Source organism: Metopolophium dirhodum, chromosome 1 (assembly GCF_019925205.1).
Source record: "Metopolophium dirhodum isolate CAU chromosome 1, ASM1992520v1, whole genome shotgun sequence".
NCBI lineage: Eukaryota > Metazoa > Arthropoda > Insecta > Hemiptera > Aphididae > Metopolophium > Metopolophium dirhodum.
In genome coordinates, this window is record NC_083560.1 from 41,511,820 (window position 1) to 41,539,579 (window position 27,760).

The window sequence follows — 27,760 nt, forward strand, 5'->3', positions numbered from 1 at the left end:
GCACTAATTGTTTATCTGTGATTATCGGAATATAATAGTATCAGTATGGATAAATGTATTATGTGTTTAGTGTACTTATTTTATAATTATTATTTTTACAATAAATATAATAAATAAATAATATAATTTAATCATTTAAATTTTTATTGTTATAATAAAATATTATATAATACTATATATTAAATTAAAATGTATATAAACTGATGCTAATGTCTTAAACATAAAAATAATTCATATCATAATATTCAATATCATAATAATTATGTTCATTTCATGAATAAATAATGATGAAAAAAATATACTATATTTTATATATTAAATGTAGTAAAAATCCGTTGACGACTGGATGTTCATTTTTGGGAACTAACATAAATAATTTTTTCTGTATAGGAAATGTCCTCACGATAATTCAAATCTTTTTTTCGGACAACGTAAACTACTTTTAAATTTCGTCAAAACTAAAATGTTCAAAACTTTTGAGCTAAAATTTATGATAGTAGCGAGGTCCCTTAATATGTTGTCGACTTTTTTGTGACTAGTAAGATTTTACATATCCGTAAATATAAATCTCTACAATATTGAAATCTAAATTTAGTAGCGTAGCCAGGGTTTTTTTTTTTTTTTTTTGGGGGGGGGGATGATATGTTTACCAGTTTAGACAGAGTTGTATTAACTTACAGGGTCACTAATAAGATTAGCATACTGATTACGAGGTTTTGTTTTAGGTTGATGTTCTTATTTGACAGAGATGGCGAACCTATGACAAACGCAACTGTGTAAAAGTTTGTCATAAAAACCACTGGTCGTAGGATACTAAAAGAATAATATATGAATCATTATATATATGTTTTTGTTAATAAGTTACCATTACAACGAAAACCTTACCAAAAATCCGACCGAAAATAAAAAGTTGTATCCAGCCTAAAAACATAGGTATATAATATGTTAATAAAACAAATCTTACTATAGTTATATATTACATTATATATTTCATACCAACATATTATATTAGTTCTTTCCGATTAAACATTACGTGAAAAGTGATTTACACGTTTAATTGTACCAAAAGAATCGTTTATCTAAAAAGCTAAGGTAAATTGTTTTTTTTTTTTTTAACATTTATTAGATAATATACAATCTGTAATATAATATTTACAATGAGCATATGTGCTGAATTTATTTACATGGCTTTTGAATGCGGGAGGTGAGTAGCTACCCAGCAGTAACACTCGACAAGGTAAATTCAAAAAACATTAGAAAGTGGTCAAGTAAAATATTAATCTTTCTATAACAATAAAAATATCAACTATAGCTTCTTCAAATAATCAAAAATCACTCAACAGCTGACACTTTACCGATATGTTAATAAATGACAAAAAAATATTAAGGTTAAAAATGATCAAAATCGTCATTGACTAGAACTATTGGTACATATTCTTCATCGATATTGGGTTTCAAGCTGCTATAGGTACACAACTGAAGCTCCATCAACTTCCACCCCCAATCCATTCTCTGTACAGCATGTAAACTCCCCGCCTCACTGTGTTGTCTCATTAACAATGATATCTTTTTTAATCATAAAATATTTTAATATTTTTTTTATAGATACCTAGTTGTAATGTATGAAATTATTACCTTAATCTTTTCCCATTTATCATCAATATCTTGTAGCCAAGACATAAAAATGTGACCATTGTAATGGGAACATTCTTATCTTCGTCTTGCTCAGGTGCCACAATATTATATACTTCATCATCTTTGAGTATAATACATACAGAAAATAGTAAAGCCTGATTAGTTAAGGTACGAGCTACGCGTCCATGAACACTGAGTATCTCTTGTTCAACGCTTAACACCATTTTTTCTTTTTCCACTATGTGCTAAACATATTATGAAATTATAGTAGTTATAATATTATATTCCTTTTTATTTATATTTTAAAGCCTAACTGAAAACTAAACTGTATACGAAGCTTTTGCCTCTCTTTATCTTGTTCGACAAACAGTTTTTTCAACTGCTTGTGTAAATTGACTGATGAGGGAGTTTGTGTATTTACAACATGACTTTTATAGTTACCATCCAAAAGGTACATGCGTCTGTTCATAAGATAGTTTTCAAAGCCAAATGGTGGTTTTGGTTGCACAGGAAACAGCTTAGTACGTCTCTTATGAATCTACAAAACATAAAAAAATAAATAACAATAATATCGTAGATAAAAACTAAAACTGTATTAAGTATATTATTATTTAACCAATTTACTTGTTTTCTAATGTTTAAAAATATTTGATAGTCATTTGTGAATGGAACAGTTTCACTGGTTGAGCTGGACGGTTTAGTTTCTACAGCAGTAACATTGGTGGCAGATGAATTATCACTAGTCTTGAATTTAGTATGGCTAGCTTTTAATTTACGTTGTTTCCGATGTAGTTCAATTCCTGACAGTTCAACAGTTTAAGCAGATTTAGACATTATACTCGAATTAGTTTCCTGTGTATCATTTCCAATAACATTGATGGCAAAGAACTTATCACTTTGTGTCGTTTCGGATTTTGTTCTGTGCCTGACAGTTCAGCAGTTGCAGTAGATTCAGGCATTATAGTCGAAGTAGTTTCCTGTGTATCATTTCCAATAACATTGGTGGCAGATGAACTGTCACTTATATCGCTTTGAGTATAGTTTAGATTTTAAATTGCATTTTTTAGGTTGCAGTTTTATTTCTATAACTGACAGTTCAGCAGTTGTAGTAGATTTAAGAGTTATAGTCACAGGAGCTGCAGTAATAGTAATTATATGTCTTTCATATCCAGAAACAATTCTTGATACATGTTCAGTATGTTCTGAACAAGTAGCACACAGTGACGGATTACCTGATCATGTATCCACAGTCACAGCAACTTGTGTAGTAGTTTGAGCCAACTGTTCATTGGGAACCATATGACATGATGCATCACTTGTGTTAGATGACTGTAATACTCTGGTTTGAGGAGACTTTTGCTCTTCTTCAGTTCTTTTATCAGAAGTCTCTCTCTGCGGTGACTTTGGCAAGTTAGGCTGATTAGATGCCGGTGTTGACTCTTCAGATCGCACTACGTATGGTAATGCTGTATAGTGATGTGATCGATTACCATTCTTGCAATATATGTTCTTGTACCTGTTTCGGCATCAGTAGTAACTGGTTTCACAACTTTGAATAGAGATCCTTTAAGGTCACCTCTAGAACGGTCAGCAATAGAAGACTTCGAACCACCAGACTTTTCCTCGTCAATATCAGGTTTAGGACGAGATCCCTAATTTTTACCTGAACAAAATTCAAATATTTAATATATTTTTTTACTTTTTACCTAATAAAATAGGAATTTATCTTATTAATAATAACAACGAATATACTGCACAAACAATGACTAAATATTTATTTAATAGTTGTTCATATTTTCGATAGCAACGCATCGGCTTTCTATATTCCATCTCCTCGGTCCGACAAATACTCAATCGCAGTTTTTTTACACAGATCACACAGTGATGACTAATGAATATATTATTTCGATTGAATATAAATAATTGTTTAATACAATATTAAACATGATCAATTATTACTATGTTGGCGAAACGATTTTTAATAATTAAAAAGTCAAATCAAATTATTATTTGGTAAATTATATTTCAATTTATTTTTTAAGGTTATATCCCTTAAAACAAAATATATACAATATTATGCACTATAAACTTATAATATTTTTTTCGTGATGTCTTGAAATCATTTTATAGTCCGTCGTCATACGCGTATATAATCTAAAGACTCGCGCGCGTATAGGGATTCGCTCATACAACATGACTAATTGTTATTGGAATAATACTATTTTTAGCTATTTATTTCCTTATAAGCTATACGGTACTATAAATTTGGGGAAAATACAACTGCGAGCAAGCCAGTGGGTTTCATCTTAAAAGTTATGTGAGGTCAAATCCACATGGGAGCAATGACGGACTAGCCAACTTGGAAATAAATCTATAATAACCCACAAAAATAAGACCATGACTTTCTTGTCCTAAATTACTTATGAGGTGCAGTGGAGGGTGTAAATGGTGGTTTTAAGGGGGGGGGGAAGGGGACCTAGCTCTCCTAAATCTAACCTACTGGCTACTATACAATATAATATTATATTATTATTATTTTTATTATTTAATTATTTCAGCATAAGTATAATAATATTATATTGTATTCGTATATTCATGTAATTTAATTGTAAATTTTCGTTTATATTTTCGTGTAATCTCCATCCCCCAAACACTGGTAAAAACACGTCATTAGCTTTCCACGTTCCATATCCAATATCCATATTATATATTTATTATAATAATATACAGGATGTAAAATAATGACCTGACAAATGAAATAACGTTAATTCTAATCAATATTTAAACTTTTTTATATATATAATTTATACACTTAAAAAAAATTCAGTATAATATTTATTTTTATTATTTTTTTAGGCACTAAAAGTAAAAATAAATAAATTAAATTAAACTTTTTTTTTAAGATAGCCAATTTATAAATTATTTATATTTTTGCGTTCAGAAGATAAGACTTTAAAATTGTCCGTTATAAACAATAATATACAACTAAATACTATAATTTCACTGTTACCATTATCCACCAAACAACTAAAGACGCGTCTAATTAGCAGGATAATCAAAAATTCAAAAAATGAATACTATATACAATATTAATAATTATTTACAGTAGAATATTGTCTCAGCCATTTAGTGTTTTGAAAAAAAATATTCGAAATCGCCTCTATCATTCCATAGTAAACTTGTTAATCAATCATAATCGGTTTTCAAAATTAAAATATGTCAAATCAAATTCTTCCAGTTTTGCCTAGCTTATTAGTCTAAAAGTCACTTTTTTTTTCATCGGCTACAGCCCCCTTAATGTAATTTTGATCGCTTGTGTACAAAGATAATCAAAAATTTAAATCAACGAAAACGTCGCTCCGAAAATCGTTTGCAATCGGTTGATTATAAAATATAATTTCTTCGATCTGTCGTCAATCGTTAGGTTCTTTCCACATTCTTTTCACAAAAATTGAAAAACGTTCGAAATCGTATAACACCATAATATTATGATTATTGTACGTCATTGACAATGTTTGGAAACGATAATATCGATTATAAGTTACAACACGTTTACAACAGCCACACAGTTCTAGTGGTTCAAAAATGAAAATAGTTGGCCAAAAGTCAATATTTTGAATTTGAATGAATATTTTTTAGGCTTTTGAATTGACTAATAAATTGAAATGTTAATATTAAATATTGCTCGTAGTTGATGTCGTAATGAAAGGCTCGCCTATGCTGAATTCGTTTACCAATAACAACAAGGAGGTTAATGCCGAATTTATTGACCATGTACCGAAATTGCCTACACAACGCGCCGGCTTACGGATATAAGACGTAATATTATTAATTTTAAGATTCTTAATTAAAAATATTTCACTTGAAATTTTGAAAAATATTGTTTTTTCATTTAAACGTATTTGGTTATAGCTATTAAAAATACTGATAATGAATGACTTATCAACCAAGGTTTACGAATTACTATGTTAATGGTTATAAATTAGGTACCTTCCTATTAATGGTATTATATTATTATCGGGATATTTCATGAAATAATTCAGGAAATGTAAAAATCCTAATTATAATATTAAAGCAAAAATACATTCTACAGGATCAACGAACTTATCCTATAGGATCAACCAAATATGCTTTTTTTTATCAATAAAATGACAAATTCTACATGCCACATAGAACTCAGTTTTTCAATATTTTAATCTCAAACTTAATAATATTATAATATCTTGAAAATCAGTAAAACAGTATAAAGCTTTTTTTTACAATTTTTTTCATATCATTAGGTATTAGTATTCATTTAAAATGATTGTTATTTTTTAATTTTATTATTTTTGTGACTATCATTACCGTTTAGGGCAGGAACACTGCTTCGATTTTCTTCAACAGTATCTTGTTCGATGGGAAAGTAAATCTAATTATTGCATTCAGGAATTTTAAGTTTGAAATTCTCAATAGTTTTTAAAAACGCAAAGAAAAATAAAACAAAAATTAAGGAAACCTGGTAATTTTTACGAAAAACGGTTTTTGACCAAATCGATTTTAGTTTATGGTGTAACTCGAAAACAAACGACCGTATAAACATGAAATTTTTACTGAATCTTTATATTAACATTTTCTATAGACCATACATTTAAAATATTTAATTTTTAATTAATTTGAGCCGTTTACGGACGTTTTCAGTTTTCAATTTGTTTAGTTTTTTCAGAATCAGTTTTCTAGTTTTTAACTATTGTGAATTAGAAATTCATAAAAATAAAATTTTTCTTTTTTAATCTAAGTTTTAAAAATTTAATTCAAGATTCCTCATAAGTTTGTCTATCTTTACAAAAGAAAAATGTTTACCTGAAAGTCAAATTGTTTATGAACGTTTGAAGTTCAAATTGTTATTAGATTGAATACTTACTTGATTTCTCATGTAGCGATTTTTATATTTGGCTGTAATTAAATCGAATAACTGTAGATACTTGAAATATACACCATATGTTGTTTTATCATTTTCTGTATTTGATAAAATGTTCAAAATACCTTGACTCGTTTCAAGTTGTTTACGGACATTTTCAATTTCAAATTTTTTAGTTTTTTTTTCTATAATTGTCAATAAAATGTAATTTGTTGGGTCAAAAAGCGTGAACATTTAATACAAGGCTCCTGATATAAACTTATAATAGAGTTGAAAAATATTAAAAATACTTATTTGAACATTTTTTTGATAAGCATTTAATGTTTGAATTTTGACAGTTTTTTAGTTAAACATATTATATAAAATGCTCAACTTTTATAGCTAAGGATTGAATATTTAAACAAGGTTCCACAATATAAATAGCTAAAAAAATTACTTTATTCACAATTATATCATAGGCTGGTATTATTATAATATTATCATTGAATTCAAATTTAACACCATCCATTACAGTGACCCACTTGTGAAATACTGTGCAGTATAGTGACAACCCTTAGCCCACCTTTTTTGTTTTATAATTATTATTCTTCGATTTTATCTTCAGTATCTTTTATGTTGGGAAAGTGAATCTAATTGTTGCATTTGAGAAGTCAAATTTGAAAATTTCCAATACCTATTTTTCAAAAACGAAAAGTATAGAAAAAAAAACCGGAAGAATAGGAGATATTTACTCAAAACCAGTTTTCGACAAATTCAATTTTATTTATTGGTGTAACACTAAAAAATGTTTTAGATATACGAAATTTTTACTGAATCTTTATAATAACATTTTCTATACAACTTACGAATGATTTAGATTTATTTTTATCTTTCTATACTTATGCATAAGAAATTGCAGTTTTATTTATTTTTATATAATTAATAAAAAATTTTTTTGTCCGTCACAAAACTTGAATAGGTTCCTTATAAGTTTAAATATAGTGAAAATTAAAAAATTGAATGTAAATTCACAATAATTAGCGACTAGAGTTGGAGTCTTAACAAAATTCGCCAAAACACGAAAATCACGAAAATTTGCAATTTTTTATGACTTGAAGTATTTTTAGACATTTTCAATTTTTTAATTTTTTAAACAAAACATAATGCTTATGGTTATTTTGTTGTCATTTTAAAATATTACTCGTGTGCTCTTGATACTTTTAAAGTATATTATTATATTTGAATACACACAATGACATTTTAAAATGCATTATTTTCAGCAAAAGTTAATATAATCTACTTCAGAACTTATACCTAAATACCTGATATTAAAAAATTACTTTAATCACAATATTATCATAAAATGTATATGTATTTAGTAAAATTAAAGGCTGACAGACCGTTTTCGCTCAGAATCGTTTTTCGTATACAATGATATTCAAATTTAACAAACCCATTACAGTAACTTTTCTAGACACCCTATACGGCCTATACGTTTATAATATTTAAATACTTATCATGCTCAAATACGAAAATCATTGTTTTTATGAATTCTGTAATGGAAGAGTCTTTCTCATTTTTCACTTTATTTTAAGCTTCATAGACTCAATTAATAAATCTAAAAATTTAAAACAACTTATTTAAATATCTAAAACCCTTTAAAACACATAGGTCTAAAACAAGTTATTAGCATATATGACAGTGATACTAGAAGGCATTGCCATTTGACAGTAACTTCAAATCAGTCCCTAAAATATCCAAATTTTTGTACTACACACATAGTCCCGAATCGGTCAAATCTAAATTATTTCTAGATAAACACTATATACTATATACCACTGTTCACAACTAAGCTGATAATAATAAAAATAGCTACTCTCAATAACAATGAATAGTAATAACTATAGTAACAATAAGAGTATAAGATGTAACAACACAAAATATTGTTTACTGTGTGCCTGTGTAGTAGATAATAATTAAAATGTGGTTTGGCAAAAAACCATTAAAATATAAAAAAAAATCTGAAGATATAAAATTATACATAATATTATTATAAAGGTTTAATTTGAAAAACACAAATTTCGTACTACACTCACAGAGTGTGTCGTACTACACACAATTTTGGGGACTACTTCAAATAAAAGTATACTTACTGCTTTTCATGTTTCGATTTATATAAGACATAAGCTGGAGGTCCATTAAAACACATGACAAATTTTGAAAAACTTGTGTTTAGTGTTAAATAGTTTCCTTGTACAACATATAATAATTATATATTTATAGTGACATACCCATATTACATATAATATTATTATCATATATAGACAAAGGAGAAAGTTTTTTATTCAAAAATAAACTTTCTGGAAATGTCTTGAAATGGCCCTACGCCGAAATACCCACGCCGAGATGTCCTAGACCGATAATTAACGTACCATATTTTAAATGTTAAAAAAATTATTATTATTATTTTAGGGACGAATTTAATGTAGAAAACTGTTTTTATTGTTTCCCATTAAAATCTACATTTTTGGAGTTACTGCTTTTTGAGTTTTGACGGTAATTTACTAACATCATGTAGGAGAACTAATGAGCAGAGTTAATTTCCAAAGTAGATACATATTAGGGCTGATCAATCACCGATGTATCATGATTAAAAACCTAATTTTTGTGCAGCTAACACACATAAAACGTGCAATTAAAATGCTAAAATGTGCAAAATCGTGCAAAAACAAATTTTTCAATATACGCACTTCAAATTGTATTTTTAATCCTATTTATTTTTTATAATATTATTATTTATTAGTTGGCATTAACTATTAAGTATTATATTGAAATAAAATATTTTAAAAAAGTATTTAATTTAATTTAAACAAAATAATAATAAACAAGTTTCTAATATTTGATTAAAATGTATTATCAAGTACATTTTCAAATTTATCTCTGAAAAATTATATCTTCTGCCACTTAATATGGGGTTTTTACTGTGAAAACACATGTTCTACGTCAACACTTGTTATGGGGCATTGTATGTAGCAGTTTACATTTGCAGGATTTTCTTTTGAGTCAATGTCATTTCCATGTATTGAATGTTGTATAATTTTAAAATATTGTATCCGGGATTTTTATCATAAAATGATTTGAATTTTTCATAGAGTATTTGTTACTTTTCGTTCTCACTTGTATTAAATCCATCTCTTACTGTTTCAAGTACATCTATTTGATAATTTAAAGTAGAATTTTGTTTTTCAAGTTTTGTAATTCAATTTGGCAACCGCGACAAATGAGATGTACTACATTACCTTTTGATGTACACTTACAATTTCTTAAAATCGGAATTCTAATAAATTCATGAATTCAAGTATAAAAGTGTGGTAAACATGCTTGGCAATTCACTCTATATTATACAATAAATATACCAATACCTATTATGTAAGCATTTTTTATCCAAATTCGGGCCACAGATTATATAAAACTTTTAATATAATCCGTGCCCGGGCCTTAATTATTTCTCTACTGAACGTCTATTGTTTGTTCATTCGGTAACGAAATCGAAAGGTTGTATGTACGTATTTTAATAATTAGTATAGTCAATGAGCTACTCACGGTTTGACCGCATCTATTATAGCTTTCTTGAAATTGTTATAACTAATATAGAATCAGGCCTACTGAATACGATAGGAATATCGGCTGATTCGTAAACCAGAAGAAAGGGAGGGGGTTCTTAAGAATCAACTGAATTGAGCGCCTCAGTCATCAACGCCAAATGATTTTAAATAATAAATTTATGTTATAAGGAAAATTAGGGTCTAACATGTAAAAAACAATTATACACTTTATAAACTAAGCAAGATTAGATATATTTTTGGTTAGTAAAATTAAAGTAAATGTGAAATCAAATATAAATAAAGATATATTCTTGGTTAGTAAAAGTAAAATAAATGTGAAATCTTATATAAATAAAGATACATGAATAGAATACATTATTATTTTTTTTTGGTTATATAAAGTTATTATGTATAAATTCTAAAAAAAATTTTCAAACTAGTAAAATATAAAACTGTATCCAGTTTTAATCCAATATAATATGATTTAATGTAAGGCACATAATCAAAGTGATGTATAATATAACTATTGTTTTTCTATTTTATTACAGTGGTTTACAGTTTTTTATAATAGTATCATATTAAATAAGACTAAATAATTTTAGTTGACTTGGCATAAAATAACCACTTAGGTACTTCACTAGGTATTATAAAATTGTTTTCGTAACATGTGTTGCAATATTAATGTGAGTATAATTTATCGTTTTATGTTTAAATATAATGTATTGAAGGTATACTGTTAACTATGGGTTAGGTAAAAATGTATGAAATGTGCAATAAAATTTAGTATTAAGACTTCGTCCGTAGGCTTTAGATATAAAAACTAGGTCATGCAATAATATATATAACTCAAAATAAGTAATAGAAAATGACAAATGTGGGTCCTTCAGTGGTGATCGCACGATGCGGTGACTGTTGGACATAAGAATAAAAAAATTTTAAGTGTACCTACGTTGAACACGAACGCTGACAATTTATAAATAATAAAAAATCTAAAATAAACATTTCTTTTTAGCAACATTCATTAAAATTCCATGTGGTTTTTAGTACTGAATTTAAAATAAAAAACTGTAACACAATAGTATTATACAGTGCCTAACAATTATTATAGTTGTACCTATATTATTATAAATATTAGATAAAATATTTTGTTTCCCAAAGCGGGGTGATATTTATGTTTATCGAGCAGGAATATAGGTTATTTTCTTAATATTTTCTTTATTCATTTAGGCACACGGTGCGTACAATGACTTCAGTCACTTTGTATGGGTCGCAGTTGGATGCTGGTCTACGATCTTCTAAGTAACCCTTCTTCTCGTCAGCACAACCACGAGGAATACGAATACTGGCCCCACGGTTGGCCACGCCTAGAACAATAATAAGCTAGTTTTAACATTTTTTTTTAAATAGATGATAATGTGAACTTATTATCACATTTTAAAACTCAGTATCGGAGTCCAAATTTAACAGACATTTTTTATTTGTTTTAGAGTAAAAAATATTTGATCTTGTTTAATTTTATCTTAGGATAGGTATGTTAAATTAAAAATTACTGTCAAGTGTCTTTGCAAATTATAAATTTAAAAAACAAATACAAAGATTTAAAACAAAAATTCCCATCAATCATATTCAGAATGGTTCACCAATCATTCTCTTTTTTCTTCAATAACATGCAGTTATTCAAAATATTTTTTGAATTTGTAAATATACCTACTTTAAGACAATATTTTCAAATTCTTGTTATTTCATGTGCTCCTACAACTTAAAGAGTATCATATGGCGGTGGAAGAATTTTCATTTTTGAAATAAAAACCCCTTATTTACTATAAATTATTAAGTGGATAATTTTTTTAGAAAATGTAAATGTAGGTACCTAATTCTAAATTCAAGGGAGTAGTTTCTCATATATTGAAATATTTGTAATCTTCCAAATTTTGAATTAGATACATCGAAAATTTAAAAAAAAATATCTACTAAATAATTTACAGTAAAACTGGGTTCTTATTTGAAAAACATAAGTTTTTTAATCGCCACAGGATTCGCTGTGACGAGATTATAGTACAAATTATAGTACAAAAAATTTAAAATATTTTAAAACTTGGTCTTAAAGAAGGTATATTTAAAAATATCAAAAATCAGAATTTGAATTAATTTATTATTAATTGAAAAATTGGTGTAAGCATGCTTGGCGAATCACTCTGTATATTTGTTTATGTTTGTTGTTTCTACTGTATCATTATAAAAATAATTGATTTAAACATTTTACTATAGCTATGTAAACGGAATTTTTTGAAAATATTCTAAAACTTTTTCAACTTCTACAGTATGTTTTAGTGGTAGTACTATAGTACTATAGGGGTAGTATTATAGTAAGTACTTCTGAGTACTAACCAGCCGAGAAATTTTGAATGGAAGAAGTTTCGTGTTTTCCAGTCAAACGACGTTCATTATCTTTGCCTTCGTTGGGATCGTACACCATAATATGTCTCATATGTTGTTTGGACAATTTTTCAATAGCCTTTTCGATTTCACTGAAACAATTATTAATCTTTAGATTAGAATTTTAAAAGTTTTAAAAATATATTTTCAATTTAAACTATAATTTACATTATTCCATTGTTTTCTCTCATAGCTTGAGTTGAGAAATTACAATGCGCACCGGCACCATTCCAATCTCCCGGAACTGGTTTTGGATCAAGTGTTACCACAATGCCAAACTCTTCGGCAATACGGTGTAATATGAAACGAGCCATCCATAAATGATCGCCGATGCTAATACCTTCACACGGTCCAACTTGAAATTCCCACTGAAATAAACGATTCATATTTTAATTATCATACATAATACACATTACTATAATATAGTTTTGTATAAAATGCCGCTTTAAAATGGAAAAATCGCATAGTTAGTCATAGTAATAGATATTAAAAGTTCAGATGAGGAAAATATCATAATATTTTCAAATATGGTGTTTTATAATATTGTACTAAAATTTCATATTGTAAAACTAAAATTGTCTTGGACACAATACTTATTGAAATAATGAGTGTTTACTGTTAAAAGTACCTCCCCACAAGGTAACTAAAATGTGAAAAGTGTAAAATGTTTACTCTTAAGTATGTTAAGTATGTACCTACATAACACCAGCATTCATACTTACTCTATAATCAAATGACATAACAATATCTAAAAATTACTATTAAAACCTAATAAATATATGTACCTATGCACTTAAATATTATAAAAAATATGTACAAAACTATTAATAGCCATATATATATATATATGTATAATGTAATTAATCTTTCAAAACATATTTTGATTATACCCATGTAACTATACGAAATAAACAATAACAATTTCATATATAAAAACAAGGTATCAAAGTTTAATACTATGGGTAAACCCCCCCATTTTGATATTACGATCAGTCTGCTTCCATCGGCTGAGTCGGATCTCAGCAGCATAGTCTGTATCAAGAGCCAAACTGTCATCTACAGTCTTACACCGCCTTTTCTTCGCTCAAATTGAATATATTTTAATACATTTCTATTACAAAAAAATGCTCAATGTTTTTTTATAGAAAACGGTCTAAAATTCGATTCGAATTCGAGCGATACAATTTACAACTACTCGAGATAACTTTTATTCAATCCATTGAAGATTAAACGGGTTTTTTACAGTAAAATGTATGTGAATCTATCTAATCTATCTTCAAACAATGACCAGTAAAAAAATTGAACAGTATACGTTGACTGCTTCAGACGGCGTTACATATTATATAGTTTATACAAAGTTATAGTTTATACTTAGGTATAATATGTATTAAAATATATTATGCAAATTATATACATCTGCGTTGGCGAATAACGTTCGTCAATGTTTAATATGAATGAGCGTGTAAATTATATAGGTAGGTACCTGAGCTGGCATAACTTCGGCATTCTCTCCAGATATGTTGATTCCCGCGTACAGACATGCACGATAATGAGCCTCCACTATGTCACGCCCGTACACTTTATCAGCGCCAACACCGCAATAGTACGGACCCTATATACACACATAACACCGTGAATTGAATTTCAGTAAATAGCGGTCGCCAAGTGACTATATTATAATTTATAATTTATTAAGTTTCGCATTTGAAGGCAAAAGCATTTTTTTTAATAATAGTAATAGAAAAATGATTTTTACATAAAAATGTGTTTCATTTAATATCTAAGATGATGGATGTACTTTTTCGTCTGTTTTCGCCTTTTTACTTATAAATGCTTTTTTGTGTTTAATTTTCAATTGATATGATACCTAGTATTAAATAAGTTCATCAAAGTAATTTCGAAGAACAAAGAATGGGAAGACATTAAAAAAAAATAACAGTCAAGGATTAATTGGAGAAGCAACAAACGATGCCAATTTAATAAGTAGTAATCTGAATTTAGATAATTTATATTTATGTATGAAATACGCTCCAATAACTTCGGTGGAGGTAGAAAGATCATTTTCTATGAACAAATATATTTTGAGCTCAAACCATAAATGGTTTACTAAAGACAGTTGATCTAAGTTCATGGTAGTGAATTTTTTTTATACAAACTAGTTAAATCAACTAAAATCTATTTAATTTTTTGGTACATTTTGTAATTGCTTTTTTATATAAATTAAATTCTTTTTTTCGCTATTTTTGACATTTTAAATGCTTTTTTTATTGATTATATATTGCTTTAAAATCTGAACCCTATCTATAATGTAATATGACATGTACCTAGATACATCACATCTATTGACCATCACGATCTATACACGAAACGTACCTGAGGACCTGGGTATCCAGTCTTTGGCCATCCGAACGGTTGGCCGTCAGTGTCAAGTAACGTGTATTCTTGTTCGATACCAAACCACGGTTTTTGATCAGCAGCTTTAGTCATGGTCTCCAAAGCGGCTTTACGGTGATTTGTGTCTATAAATATAAAATATAATATGAAAAAAAATTGTGATGACATTTCATATCATTATAGGAATGTCGGACGTGATATTTAAATTGTATATGCGTTCACCTGGGGGTACCAATATACATAATACATATACAGTTGAATAATAACGTTAAGATCAATTTGTATAGCCAGGCTTGGCGTTATGGGTGGGTGGCCAGAGGATTTTTCTTCAACAAAATTGTAATTGAATATTGTGAAAGGGTGGTAAAATGGATTGTCGGAAAATTGGTACTGTCATTTTGAATGTGGAATATTGATACGGTTGTTTAAAATCTGGGTATCTTAAACTATAAAAAAAAAAACAATCATAAAATATCTACACGTTAGATAAGTACAGCATGGTATTTTAGGGAAGTATTAATCTAATCTACAACGACCAATTATTATAACGATGATTAAAGATAATGTATGGGTTTCATATACGACTCAGTGCAACTTCAACGTTCAGCTTATTAACACGCTCCCACTATTTTGTTATAATAGAAATTGTTGTGAAAGAAGACGTTAGAATTGAAAGAATTGAAAGAATACGTAATGAATCTAATTATTTAATATTTAGGAAAAAATAATAAAAAATATGCTTCACTTCAATACATTGATGAAGTATGAAACTACTAATAGTTTCTTAAATAAAGAAATGATAATGGATATTTTTTTAAATACAATAGGGAAACAATTGAGGTGACTATTATGTTTCATACCGTACCAATACGGTAAACACGAAATAAATTTTCCGTTTACCACAAAGACAAGGTTTCGCTCAGGTCGTAAATATTTGTAGCGCCGGAACTATGTATAATTTTTATTGACACACTCGTAAGAACAAGGAACCGACAATTCCACTCCTTGAAAAGTACTTGTAATCTAATAGGTACCTTTTCTTGCTACTGTTTTTCGAGTACAAAATAAGTACCGAATATTGAGTATTGCAGGTAGAAAAAAATATGAGTGTCATCAAAATATCTAGTTTTCCACAATCATTAACGAAATTATACTTCTATATCCTACAAAAGTTTAAAATATAGTTATTTACTAAAAAATAGAAATATTCCATCTAAATGTTCATCACAATATTTTTGTTTCCATCTTACAAATGTGTAATATAGCAAATTTAGGTACGTTCAGTAGATCACGTTTAACTCCGTTAATTTAAAAATTAGAGTAAATTGACCTATAATGAAACCTGATGGTAAGAACATTGTCTGTGTTTGTTAGTAAGTTGTTTACGACAACTCAGGTTTTAATTGACTTATGAGCATTTTTAATTTATGCCATATTATATATGCATAACTTTCTAAAAAATTGAATTATTGTAAAAAACCTACATACAAACACAGATGTTTAAATGTTCTTAACATCAAAAAAAGTCATCTTAAAAAAAATTAATTTTTTTAGCCTTTTTAAGTTTTTGAAAACATTAGGAACCGACAATTCCACTCCTTAAAAAGTACTTGTAATCTAATAGGTACCTTTTCTTGCTACTGTTTTTCGAGTGCAAAATAAGTACCGAATATTGAGTATTGCAGGTAGAAAAAAATATGAGTGTCATCAAAATATCTAGTTTTCCACAATCATTAACGAAATTTATATATTAGTTTTATTCGTACCCACAAAAAAAAAATTAAATTAAATGGTGAAAGTTGGAATTGAACATATTATTGTTAGGGTTTTAAAATTAAATGAAATTTATTTTCTTGAAATATTTCATTTTCATGAAAAATAAAAATAAAATGTTTATTATATCTAAAAGTGTATAGTCGTCAAATTCCAAGTGAACATTTTTAAAAGTTTGTTTGTTGTTTGAAACAAAGAAAATATGTAACATATTTACATATAGTTTATAAGTTGTTTAGAAAATCTATAATATAACGAATTTAAACATTGCCTTTTAACTCTTAAGTTACAAACTCATAAACCAACTCAACATCATAACATATTGTTGAGAGCCATAATGTTGTTGCTCTGCGAATGCATATTATACTATATTATAATTATATTCAAAATGTATATAGATATAAACCACTCTTATAACAGTCGTGAGTCGTGACCTTTTACAATATACAAAATATGATCTAAGTATTAAATAAAAGAGTCTAGGGCACCTTCACATAATCACATCACTCAGTCACATACACACACATTTTGTATACCTAATAATTACTGAATATATACACTATTATTTCATTTACTGGTTGACATTGACTTCAACTTTATTTTAAACCATTATCTTTTGGATCACTGACGGACCGCATACAACAATATTTTAAAGCTCATAAAAAAATGTTTTTACTCTCAAAATATTGCTAGGAATATTTTTCAATACTTTATATAGAATATACAAATATGAAATAATAAATCAACAAAAATAATATGTTTCTCTTTATTTCTAAGTATCTAATCAATATATTATTTCTAATCATATATCATAGCCAAACACGTTCAAAAGAAGAGAAAATATTTTTCATAATTTCATTAAAATATTTAAAGAAGAGTAAAATTTTCAGTTTTTAATTATTTCAATTGAAAAATTTCAAGTACAATATTCCAAATTCAGAACCCTAATTATTGTTATTGCAAGTGTCAATCATTTTGAATAATTCGTCAGTACATAATATGTTTATATTACCAGCCGGAGTGTGATCGTGTTTGTACGCTTCGCACATGACAAGTTTGTTTGGTGCCAACCTGAATGGGTCGTTAAAAATGGCCACAGGATACAAAAATGTATCTGAATTTTCTCCTTGAGATTGGTACGTAGAGCTTCCGTCATAATTCCACACTGGGAGTTCTGTATTAAAATGGCGAAAGGCAAATATTAAGTTTGAATCGAGATCATAGAGTACCTAGCCTACACTTACACTATTATTAAGCAGGCGAACCATTATTTTCTTTGAATAATATATTTTAATAAAACATTATTTTTATACCACCGAGATGTATAAGAAATTTAAATTTAAATTAATTAACAGTGCGTCAGTACTATATTGATTGAACGGATATATTCAATAACAATTTTTTAACAGTAAAATGAGTTAATTTTTTAGATATCTTCCATATTCTCAATATTGCAAAATAAACATATTATTTTAATCACAGGAAAATAATATATATTACTTTTGTCTATTTATTTATTTATTTTTATTAATTAACCCATAATGTCGTAGTCCATAGGCCATTGGGTGTATGATAAATTTGAATTAAATGTGATTCAAGAAACCTTTGATATTTTGTTGAATTAATGAGGCCATAGAAAGTGGTGTTTTTTTTTTTTAGTAGTTAATTATTTTTCTGTTAGGGGCATGCTTTGAAAAAGTGGTTGGATAATTTAGTGATTTTAGCTTTTTTACTGCGGTCTGTGAATATGGATCTAATTTGTCCAATAATTATACTTTATGTAGTATGGCTAGTGGCTACATTTAATTCAACTTAGTCTATTTATTACAAAGGACTAAAAGAGTATAGTTAATATACATTTTGTAAATAAATTGATTGATAGAATATTTATATTTTATATTATTATCCGATTCCATGTTAAAAACACGATTCAAATTCAATTTTTTTAGTTCCAAAGTAATAATTATGCGACCAATGGATAAAATATACGTTTATTATTATATTTTAATATTTCACACTGCAGATGGCTATTTTTCATTTGTCTGTTTTTGTTTGCAAATTACAATAAATGTTAGATCAAAATATTTAGTTGTTGACTATGAATTACTCATATAACAGAATATAAACGACGACGTACATTTACTGCAATGATTATAATAGTACGAGAACATCGAACAAAAAATTGTATAGTATGTTTTAACATGATATCCTAATTAAACTGACCCACCCGGTCAACCATTATAAATATTGACCTATAAACATATACATTTATGATAAAAAAAAATAATTAATGAATTAGATTAACTACTTAGTCAGATGGTTAGTGCTCTCGACAGGATTGACTCAAATGTAATTTATATTTATTTAAGTTAATTTTTTACAAGATTATAATTTATAATGTATATTTATTACAGATATTTATCTAATATTTCGAATTAGATACACGAAAAATCGACGACATACCTTCGGGTTTTGTAGGCATAAAGTCTAGTGTTCTGGACTTTGCTCTAAGGTCTTGTCCGGTTCCGTCGATCCATACGTACATGACTTGTACCTTATCCTTGGGTTGGGGCAGCTGTTGAAATCTAGCTGCAACAGCTTTGTTGATAACATAGTTGGGAGAAGTTTCCAATAATCCGCTTCCCGGCATGGCTGAACTGTAAAATGTATTTATTGTTAATATTATAATATTGTCTACCGGTAATTGGACCATAGATATATACAACAACTATAGATGGCCGTCTCTTTTTATCATTGAAATCAGCCGCCATTTGCAAAGCAGACAATGTTTACAAAACAATATTATCAAAGTATAATATTATATGTATATTTAAGTATAATATTTATGTATATCAATAAATGTAAAATAAATGTAAACATTGCCTGCTTTATAAATGGCGGCCGACTTCACCATCGGTCACAACTGTATTAGGTATGAAGACGACTATCTAGTTGTTGTTTATATCTATTAATTGAACTGAATAAATAAGCATATCGGCTATTATCGAGGATTGTTCTAATAGAGTTATGATGTGAAATTTGCTGTAAATACGTTAAATATAAAATATCAATTACCAGAAAAACTATATCATAATTGTATGATTTTTACTGCTGTGTATTTACCTATACATAGTACCTATATTATTCGTTCGATTACGTGACGTACATGGAAATGCTATTGCGTATAACTGTTATATATTAATATTATTGATACAAGTTGCAGGTGCAATGGTTAGGTGGTACAAGACGATTACACAACTACATGCCTAAACATATTATATAAACAAACTACGGATGACCTAGATATGTGTTTTTATAATAAGAAAAAAAAGTTTGAAACCTGCAAAAGCAATAATCCGATTAACTAAGATTTTTTTATACCTATTTAAGACAATATTACAAAAATTACGCTTATGTTTACTCACCTTAATTACGTCAACAAGTGGTTATTTAAAATGTGTTTTTGTTGTGTACGCCACGAGTACCTACACCACCGTTGTATATAAACTGTAATATTTCATCAGAAATATTCAACGCACCTGGCGCCACTGACGCCACCACCGCACCTGCACCGTACCACTACTTCCCATCCATCATAATAACCAGTTCAACGGCCACAGTGTGTACCTTCTATACAATATTTTATACACCACAAAAGTATTTTTTTGTCGTCTCGAACAGGGATCTGAGCACTGAGCAGCTGAGAGACATATACCCATTGAACTATATGATATCATATAGTTCAATGCATATACCTAGGGGCGGTGTGGGGCGGCCGAACGAAGCAAACATACCGACCCAGGCATGTCTTAACATTATAACTAGAGGACGGATTTATACAAACAAAAAATACTCAAAATATGCTTCTAAAAATACTTTATAATATTCAATAAAATATGTACTTGAAATTTAGTCGAAAACATTGTATTTAAGATACTACGTAAAAATTAAGTAATGGTTAAAAGGATATATTGTCGTCTAACACTTCGTTTTTCACAAAAAACATTCTTTATCCACGTTGGAAAAAATAAATTCATATTTTACATTATTAGACAAGATGATCAAAAGTTGTATAATTTTAAAATCTTATCTTTGACGACCGGTCGTAATTTTATCGTTATAAGCATTGTAGACCCATAGTCTATATTATTATTTAATTTAATATTTTATTACGTAAATAATTACCCACTTTCATAAGTAGGTAATTTGATAAACGATAAATTTACGTGGCCATGAACGTGAAAATATAAGATGCAGCAAAAATATGCACTATAAAACAACAAATATGAATTAGATATGTAAAACCAACAAAAACGTTGATATATGCAAAATACAATTAGTGTTATTTTAATAAGAATGATCTAAATCGTAATTAATTTTCATCTACCCCTTACCAAAAAAATCAGGAAATGCCACCGGTTACAAAATATGCACATAGTATGTTATGTTTAGATGGCCATATTCGTTTTGGCATAGTATTGATTTTTTATGAAATGAGCTAAATAAAATAATTTTTATCAACAGCATAAAATTACATATTTTAATGATATTTGTATAGAATAAATATCTACTATATTGCTCATTTAAGATTAGTATTTTGGGACCGCATTATTATTATTGCGTTTCCTTCGTCCGAGAGAAATATATGATTACTTCGCGCATAAATGAGTGGTCGGTGGTCGTTTCATTTATACTTTATTTTTAGTCCAATCAAACTTTATATAACAATTTTTTAATTTTTTTATATAGAGGTTTTGAATAGGAACATACATTCGTAATATTATTTACTCCATACAAAAAAAAAATATTACTCACGCCGAGGATGCATGGAACTATTATTTTTAAATTACATATTATTATAATAATTAATTTTTTATCACGCCAGGGCACAGAAAATTTAGTTAATCTTGGAAAGCGACCATTTCCGTACAGGAGGGGGGGGGGTAAAGTGGGAATCCTCAAAAGTGCCGGGTGGTTAACCGGAAATCCCCAAAAGTGCTGGGCGTATCCCCTGCAGAACCTGCAGACACTGATCGATGAACGCAGAGGCGTAACAGAAAAATAGTATATGTGGCTCGTGCGGGAAGGTAATTTCAGTCTTGGGCGTTGCCACATCTGAATATACTATTTTGATTTTTTCTCATTAGATTACTAATCTTCATACCAAACAAATGAGTATAAAAATAAAAAAACAATAAGCAAATTAGTTTCGTAGAACTTTAGGTAAAGCGGTCCGAATAAATCGCAACACCTTTCAAATATAATATATTATATTGTGGCTCTAATGCTGAATTACCCGGTGTTTACCAAAGGTAAATAAAACCTAGATGCAAAAACCTAGACTGCAATATCTACTTGCGGAGGATTGCGACATAGCGTAATACCTACGTAACTACTAAAAAAATAACATTTTTTCTTAGTTGTGTCCATCATAAACGAATATGCTTACATGCGGTTATGATTTTGATATTATTAATACCAGTAAGCGCCGTACGCCAACTTCAAACAACTGGTTCACCTAATATCTAAATCATCATCGATTTTTAAAAATCGTTCGAATATTTTTCGATTCCATAAGCCTTAGCTATTATTTGTTATAGAAAAATAAAAATTATGTAAGTGGAAAGAGGCCGTTTTATGGGGTTCATTTAGTGTGGGTGGTGTGACAAATATTATCTATGAGTGTAATTGTTATTCTACTATTAAATATTATTACATTGATATAAAAACATAGGCTTATTTTTGGTTAATAATTGAAAGTAAATAATATATATTCACTTACATGCAGGTTTAGATGGAAATAATATATACGAAGACCTCACTGGAATGAAGACATCTTTTGGTTCATTGGGTCGATTTGCGTATGACTTACGATGTTAATTTACAATGCCCTACTATGATTAAATATGCTTTTACGTTGTACACGAATAACTATTGTTTTAAACGTTCAATCGACATTTGGTATGTTATGGGATCAGTACGGATTTAGTAGTGTGGAAAGGTAACCTCAAATGTATTTATCAGTTAATCAACTACGTTTATTGTTTATTGATAACTGTCCTAAGTTTTAATTAGCTATATCTATATTTGAACAACTGAGAGGTCAAAGTTTGAAAGAAACAATAATTAGCCCTGAGATAACGCTTTTTATATGTTTACGATAGTATAATTGATTTTTAATTATGTTAATTGTTTCTATTTGATTATTTATATAGCCCAATGTATACTTAGCTATTTTTTTATATTAATAAATTTTCTTATAAATGCATTATGTATAGATAAAGAATATACTAATATAGGTATCTACTCATTTAAGCCTAACCTTGTGATGGAGTAGTGAGCTAACATTCGTATAGTTTATTATACAGAAACAAAAGAAAAAATGACTAATCAAATAAAATTACATATTTACATTACAATTATAAGTTGTATTGATAGTTCAAAGAACATTATGTGTAAATTCAAATAATATAACAATATAGACTGATTATGTTTTCCATACCTTTGATTAATTTAAATTTAAATTAATAGTATAATATAGAACTATCAATGAACAAAATAAAATAAAAACTAACAATTTTAAGAATGCAGACTATTAATAAATGTATAATACAGTATAACTGTAACTAATAAATAGTTGTTTATATTCGAAAAAAAATCAATTTTAAACTACCTTTTTCCCATTCAATAAGCTACAATAAATATTTATTTTTATATAAAATTGGCTTATCCTAAATATCTAAACTTTTTTATTGTGAACTCTAATTGAGAAGACGCATTAAAATTATGAATTAGTAATTAAATTATATTTTAAATGTGTTTTAAGTTTGGTTTTTTAGATAGATTTAATTATTATAAATTATAATATATTTTGACACCTGGATACGATGTCGTATAATATAATTGTTGGTATTTATGAAGATCAATAGTGTTATTTAAGGATAGTCAGGCTGTGAAATAAGAAACATTAAGATTTTCCGTCTCTACAAAACAAGATGAAAACTACATATTATACTAATATAAGATCATACCTGGTGTTGAAAATAACGCAATAATAAAGTTTACTTTCTGAATAGAGATTAAGTTTAAACGAAAATAAATGAAAAAGAAGGTAAACGTGACTTGATAAAATGTTGATTGCGAGGACGTGAACGTTGTGATTAATTCACAATAACTGTGGTAAAACACTGCGCAGTTGTTGTCTGTGCATTGTGTTTATAAAGATGACTGATTGTCTTATCCCCACTTAGTATTTGTTGCGTCACGTTAGAATTGATTTTTCGTGATCGCCACCACACAAAGCAATATTTTAGATTCTAAGCGAAGCGAGGAAATTAGTGGTTTTACAATAATGTTTTTTTTTTTTTTTTTATCCTGTATACAAAATTTCTACCAGAAGGAATACTTCTATTTTAACATACAGTACCTTATCTTTTAGCAAATTGGATTAAGATGAAACTTTAAACAGGTAATTTTTCAATTTTCTCAATGGTTATTTAATGCCAAGGGAAAAACTACCGACAAATTACGAAAAACCACATTTAATCTCTAACGCATTGTTTATCACCATAGCAACAAATAAAAATAATAATATTTTAATATTAATTCAACTAACAGGCTATAATAAATAATAGCAATATAAAAAATCCAGTCTGACAAACCATTTCCACCCAGAATCGTTTTTCTTATACAATGATATTATATCAATGCATTCAAGTTTTTAACAATCCATTATACATTGACCCACTTGTAGTCTATTGTTCAGCAGAGTGACATCCACTTATCCAGTTTTTTTTATTATTATTTTTAATATCGAATTGAATACTTCATAGGTGACAGTGGACATTTACGCTGTGTCAAATCCTCGCGTTTTTGACGCGCGTTGCCAACCATTGCTGACGTAAATGTTTAGCCAGTGGCCATATTATTTTTATATAATATAGGCTGTCGACTGCCATGCTCATAGATAAGAAGACGTTAATTATTAAGGAATTAATGTTAATGACTAGTCAATAACGAAATTTCCGATCAAATTAGACAGTATAGGTATACGCTAATGTCCATTATTTTCAAGCAATGATGCATTTAGAAATATTTCTTATAGGTAATGACGATAACTCCGGGCTTTTTCTGACATAACTGATAAAAACCAATTCTAATAAAAAATAAAAAATAAAAAATCTATTGTAAACTGGTTATTGGGTGAACTCTAATTTTAGGTACTTATTATAAGTTGCAAACAGTTATGTATGAAAAAGTTTAGAAAAATCGTAGATTTTAATTAGAAACAACCTTGCGTTGTAAAGTCAAATTATCGATTTATTTATAATCACGGTAGTTACAATAACGTACTTTCTGGATCTAATACGTCTATGGTCGTACATTAGGTACATTTTAAGTAAAATATAGGTCTATCGGATACATATTATGTCATCTATATAGTAAGTATACAATATAAATCGCGATGTCTTATTTGTTATAATAATTAATTAATAATTATATTTATTAAATTATTATATTTGTACACACATATGCCTACTAACACATTGCATAACATATATATCTAATATCTACCCACCGTACCTATCGTACATTCATACCTACCTTCAAATTGTCACGGTACATAAAATTGTCAAAATTAATGATTCCAATTTATTTGTTTTTTAGGGTTCCGTAGGGTAAAACCATAGTAAAACAGGACCGTATTACTAAGGCCCCGCTGTCACCAGGCTGTATCTCATGAACCGTGAAAGTTAGACAGTTGAAATTTTCACAGATGATGTACTTCTGTTGCTGCCATAACAACAAATACTAAAAATCCGTCAGAATATATAATATAAACAGCGTTGCCAACATGTTTATAGATAATGGCACGGAACCCTTCGTGCGCCAGTCACGAGCACTTGACCGGGTTTTTTTTGTTATATTAAGATGTATAATTTATCTTATATGTATTATTTCTGACTCAATTTAAATATTTCTTTAAACGTAATCATCAATATTGTATATCACTTTTAGACATTAAGGTAATTTCCTAGTCATATAGATGTAAATTTGTTAACAAAATATTTAAATTTTAGAATCTTGCCTATGCTATCAGTTAATGCCTAGACATTGACGATATCGACTACTAATGTTAGGAATTTATAATAATGGCATTTACGTTATTACATAAGTTACATCATTGATAGTAAAATATAAGTACATGGATGGGACTTACCATGTATTTAAGTGTAATCGAATGGCATACTAATTACTAGGGCAAAGGACTTGTAGCATTTGCATATTTTTTTTGCACAGTCACAAAAATAGCAGAGTGCGAAACAAATGCGTTTCATGCTACCACAAAGCTAGTTTTGAAATTTTATTGTGCATATAAAAGCATATTTTGCGTTTTTTTGGTTGTTAGGGCATATTTTGCTTTTTTTTGGTTTTTAGGGCAAATTTTTTCCATTTTATACTTTAAGATGCATATTTCAAATAATTTATAGGTTTACCAATATTTTTTCTTCGACGTCCAAAATAACGTTGATATTATCGACGATATTTCTCGAGATTTGCCGATCTAATGCCGCAATTTATCGGGTTATTAATTAATTATATTATCAAATAATTAATTGTAAGTTGTTAAATAAAGTTGTAGATAACATTTTTTCATCAAAATAATAAGTACCAACAGAAAAATTCTTATTTTTTATTTAACTTTAAAATGCATATTTTTTATACTTAAGTGCATATTTTTAATGCATATTTTGTATATTTAAATGCATATTTGGTGACTTTTTAGAACTACAACTCCTCTGCCCTACTAATTACCAAAGTAGTTACATATAATTAAAGTGTGGTGACATAAGAAACCGTGATAAGCGAAACCACAATACAAACATTAATACATTTTTAGTTTTTATTTTTAATAATAAATTAAAAACATTGACAAAAAAAAAGTGTGGGTCAGTACGCACGCCAGAAATGAATACTTGGATGAAATTCTATAGCAGTAAACGTTGGAAACGTTTGATAACGTAGAAATTAGGACTTTCTGTTTGCTAAACAATAAAGTAAATGTTTTCAAACTCCATGATCCAGCGTTTTATCCGTTCAGTCTCAATAACTATGGTTGAGTTTTTTTGTGCTATTTCCGATTTTTGCTTTTTAAAGCAAGTCTCACCCGCCCTCTATGTTTTTATTATAATCAATACATAAATTTAATTGATATTCTATGATTTAGACTTAAGTTTATTAATCAAAAATACCTGTATTGATTTTATTTAAAGCTAGCTGATCTCGTGCACTTCGTTGCCCGTTAAATGTACCAACTTTGTAGGACTCAAACCTTATTAAATTCGTTATTTAATATTCGTTGTATGGTGTTCAAAACTTTTCATCGATAATCTTGAATATCAAAATACTCGCGAAGCTGCACCACTTTATAAAATGTGAATTTTGGAAGACGCTTTCTTAGTGCACACGTACATGATGATACGGAGGTAGGTACAATGAAAATTGTAAGCCTCCTCAAGCCATCTCGTTTAGGCTCTACGTTGATCAGTCTGTAGTGAGACATTCGAAAATATTAAATTATTTTATATTATACATTAGACTTTATCTCTTTATAATAGGTAATATAGCATAGATTAGATAGGTATGTTACCTATTATGTTTTGAAATATATACCACGGCTAACTTAAATACCACACCAAGTGCTTACGAATTTCAACCTTTTCAACGTTTCAAATGTTGTCTTTCGTACTGCAAAACGTTTTTGCTATAAAACTTTCTCTATATTATATAAATATGATAATATTCGTCCTACCAAATAGAGATGCAGGATTTACGTAAAAAATGTTTGATCTATTGTAGGTTGTCCGAACTCCAATCGTACGGATTATCAAATTTCCATAATTCCCTACAAATATCGTACCGTGGCCAACACTGTTGAGTATGCATCTGGCAGAATGGCAGTCGATGGCCTACATTGCTGCACCAGGCACCTCCACGAACCACGGCGCGTTCGGTATAGACTAGCTCGACTAGGTAATAG

At 28.3% G+C, this 27,760-nt stretch overlaps 1 protein-coding gene and 1 pseudogene across 3 annotated transcripts; both read right to left on the reverse strand.

Moving 5' to 3' along the window:
• Positions 1–1,389: 1,389 nt before the first annotated feature.
• Positions 1,390–8,806, reverse strand: LOC132938747 (ankyrin repeat domain-containing protein 11-like; annotated as a pseudogene).
• Positions 8,807–10,432: 1,626 nt separating this feature from the next.
• Positions 10,433–23,880, reverse strand: LOC132934851 (glutamine synthetase 2 cytoplasmic-like). Of its 3 annotated transcripts, XM_061001233.1 has the most exons (9): positions 23,751–23,880; positions 22,502–22,613; positions 19,183–19,376; positions 17,732–17,893; positions 14,926–15,071; positions 14,036–14,164; positions 12,721–12,920; positions 12,505–12,644; positions 10,433–11,480 (listed from the first exon to the last, which is right to left on the reverse strand). In XM_061001233.1, exons 3-9 carry the CDS (start codon positions 19,367–19,369, stop codon positions 11,332–11,334), a joined length of 1,113 nt encoding a protein of 370 aa, XP_060857216.1. In that variant the 5' UTR covers positions 19,370–19,376; positions 22,502–22,613; positions 23,751–23,880; the 3' UTR covers positions 10,433–11,331. The 3 variants fall into 3 exon arrangements, with proteins under 3 accessions (XP_060857216.1, XP_060857218.1, XP_060857217.1); XM_061001235.1 differs by lacking the exon at positions 22,502–22,613 and having other exon boundaries at positions 23,751–23,878; XM_061001234.1 differs by lacking the exons at positions 22,502–22,613; positions 23,751–23,880 and adding an exon at positions 20,145–20,223.
• Between the last annotated feature and the right edge of the window lie 3,880 nt (positions 23,881–27,760).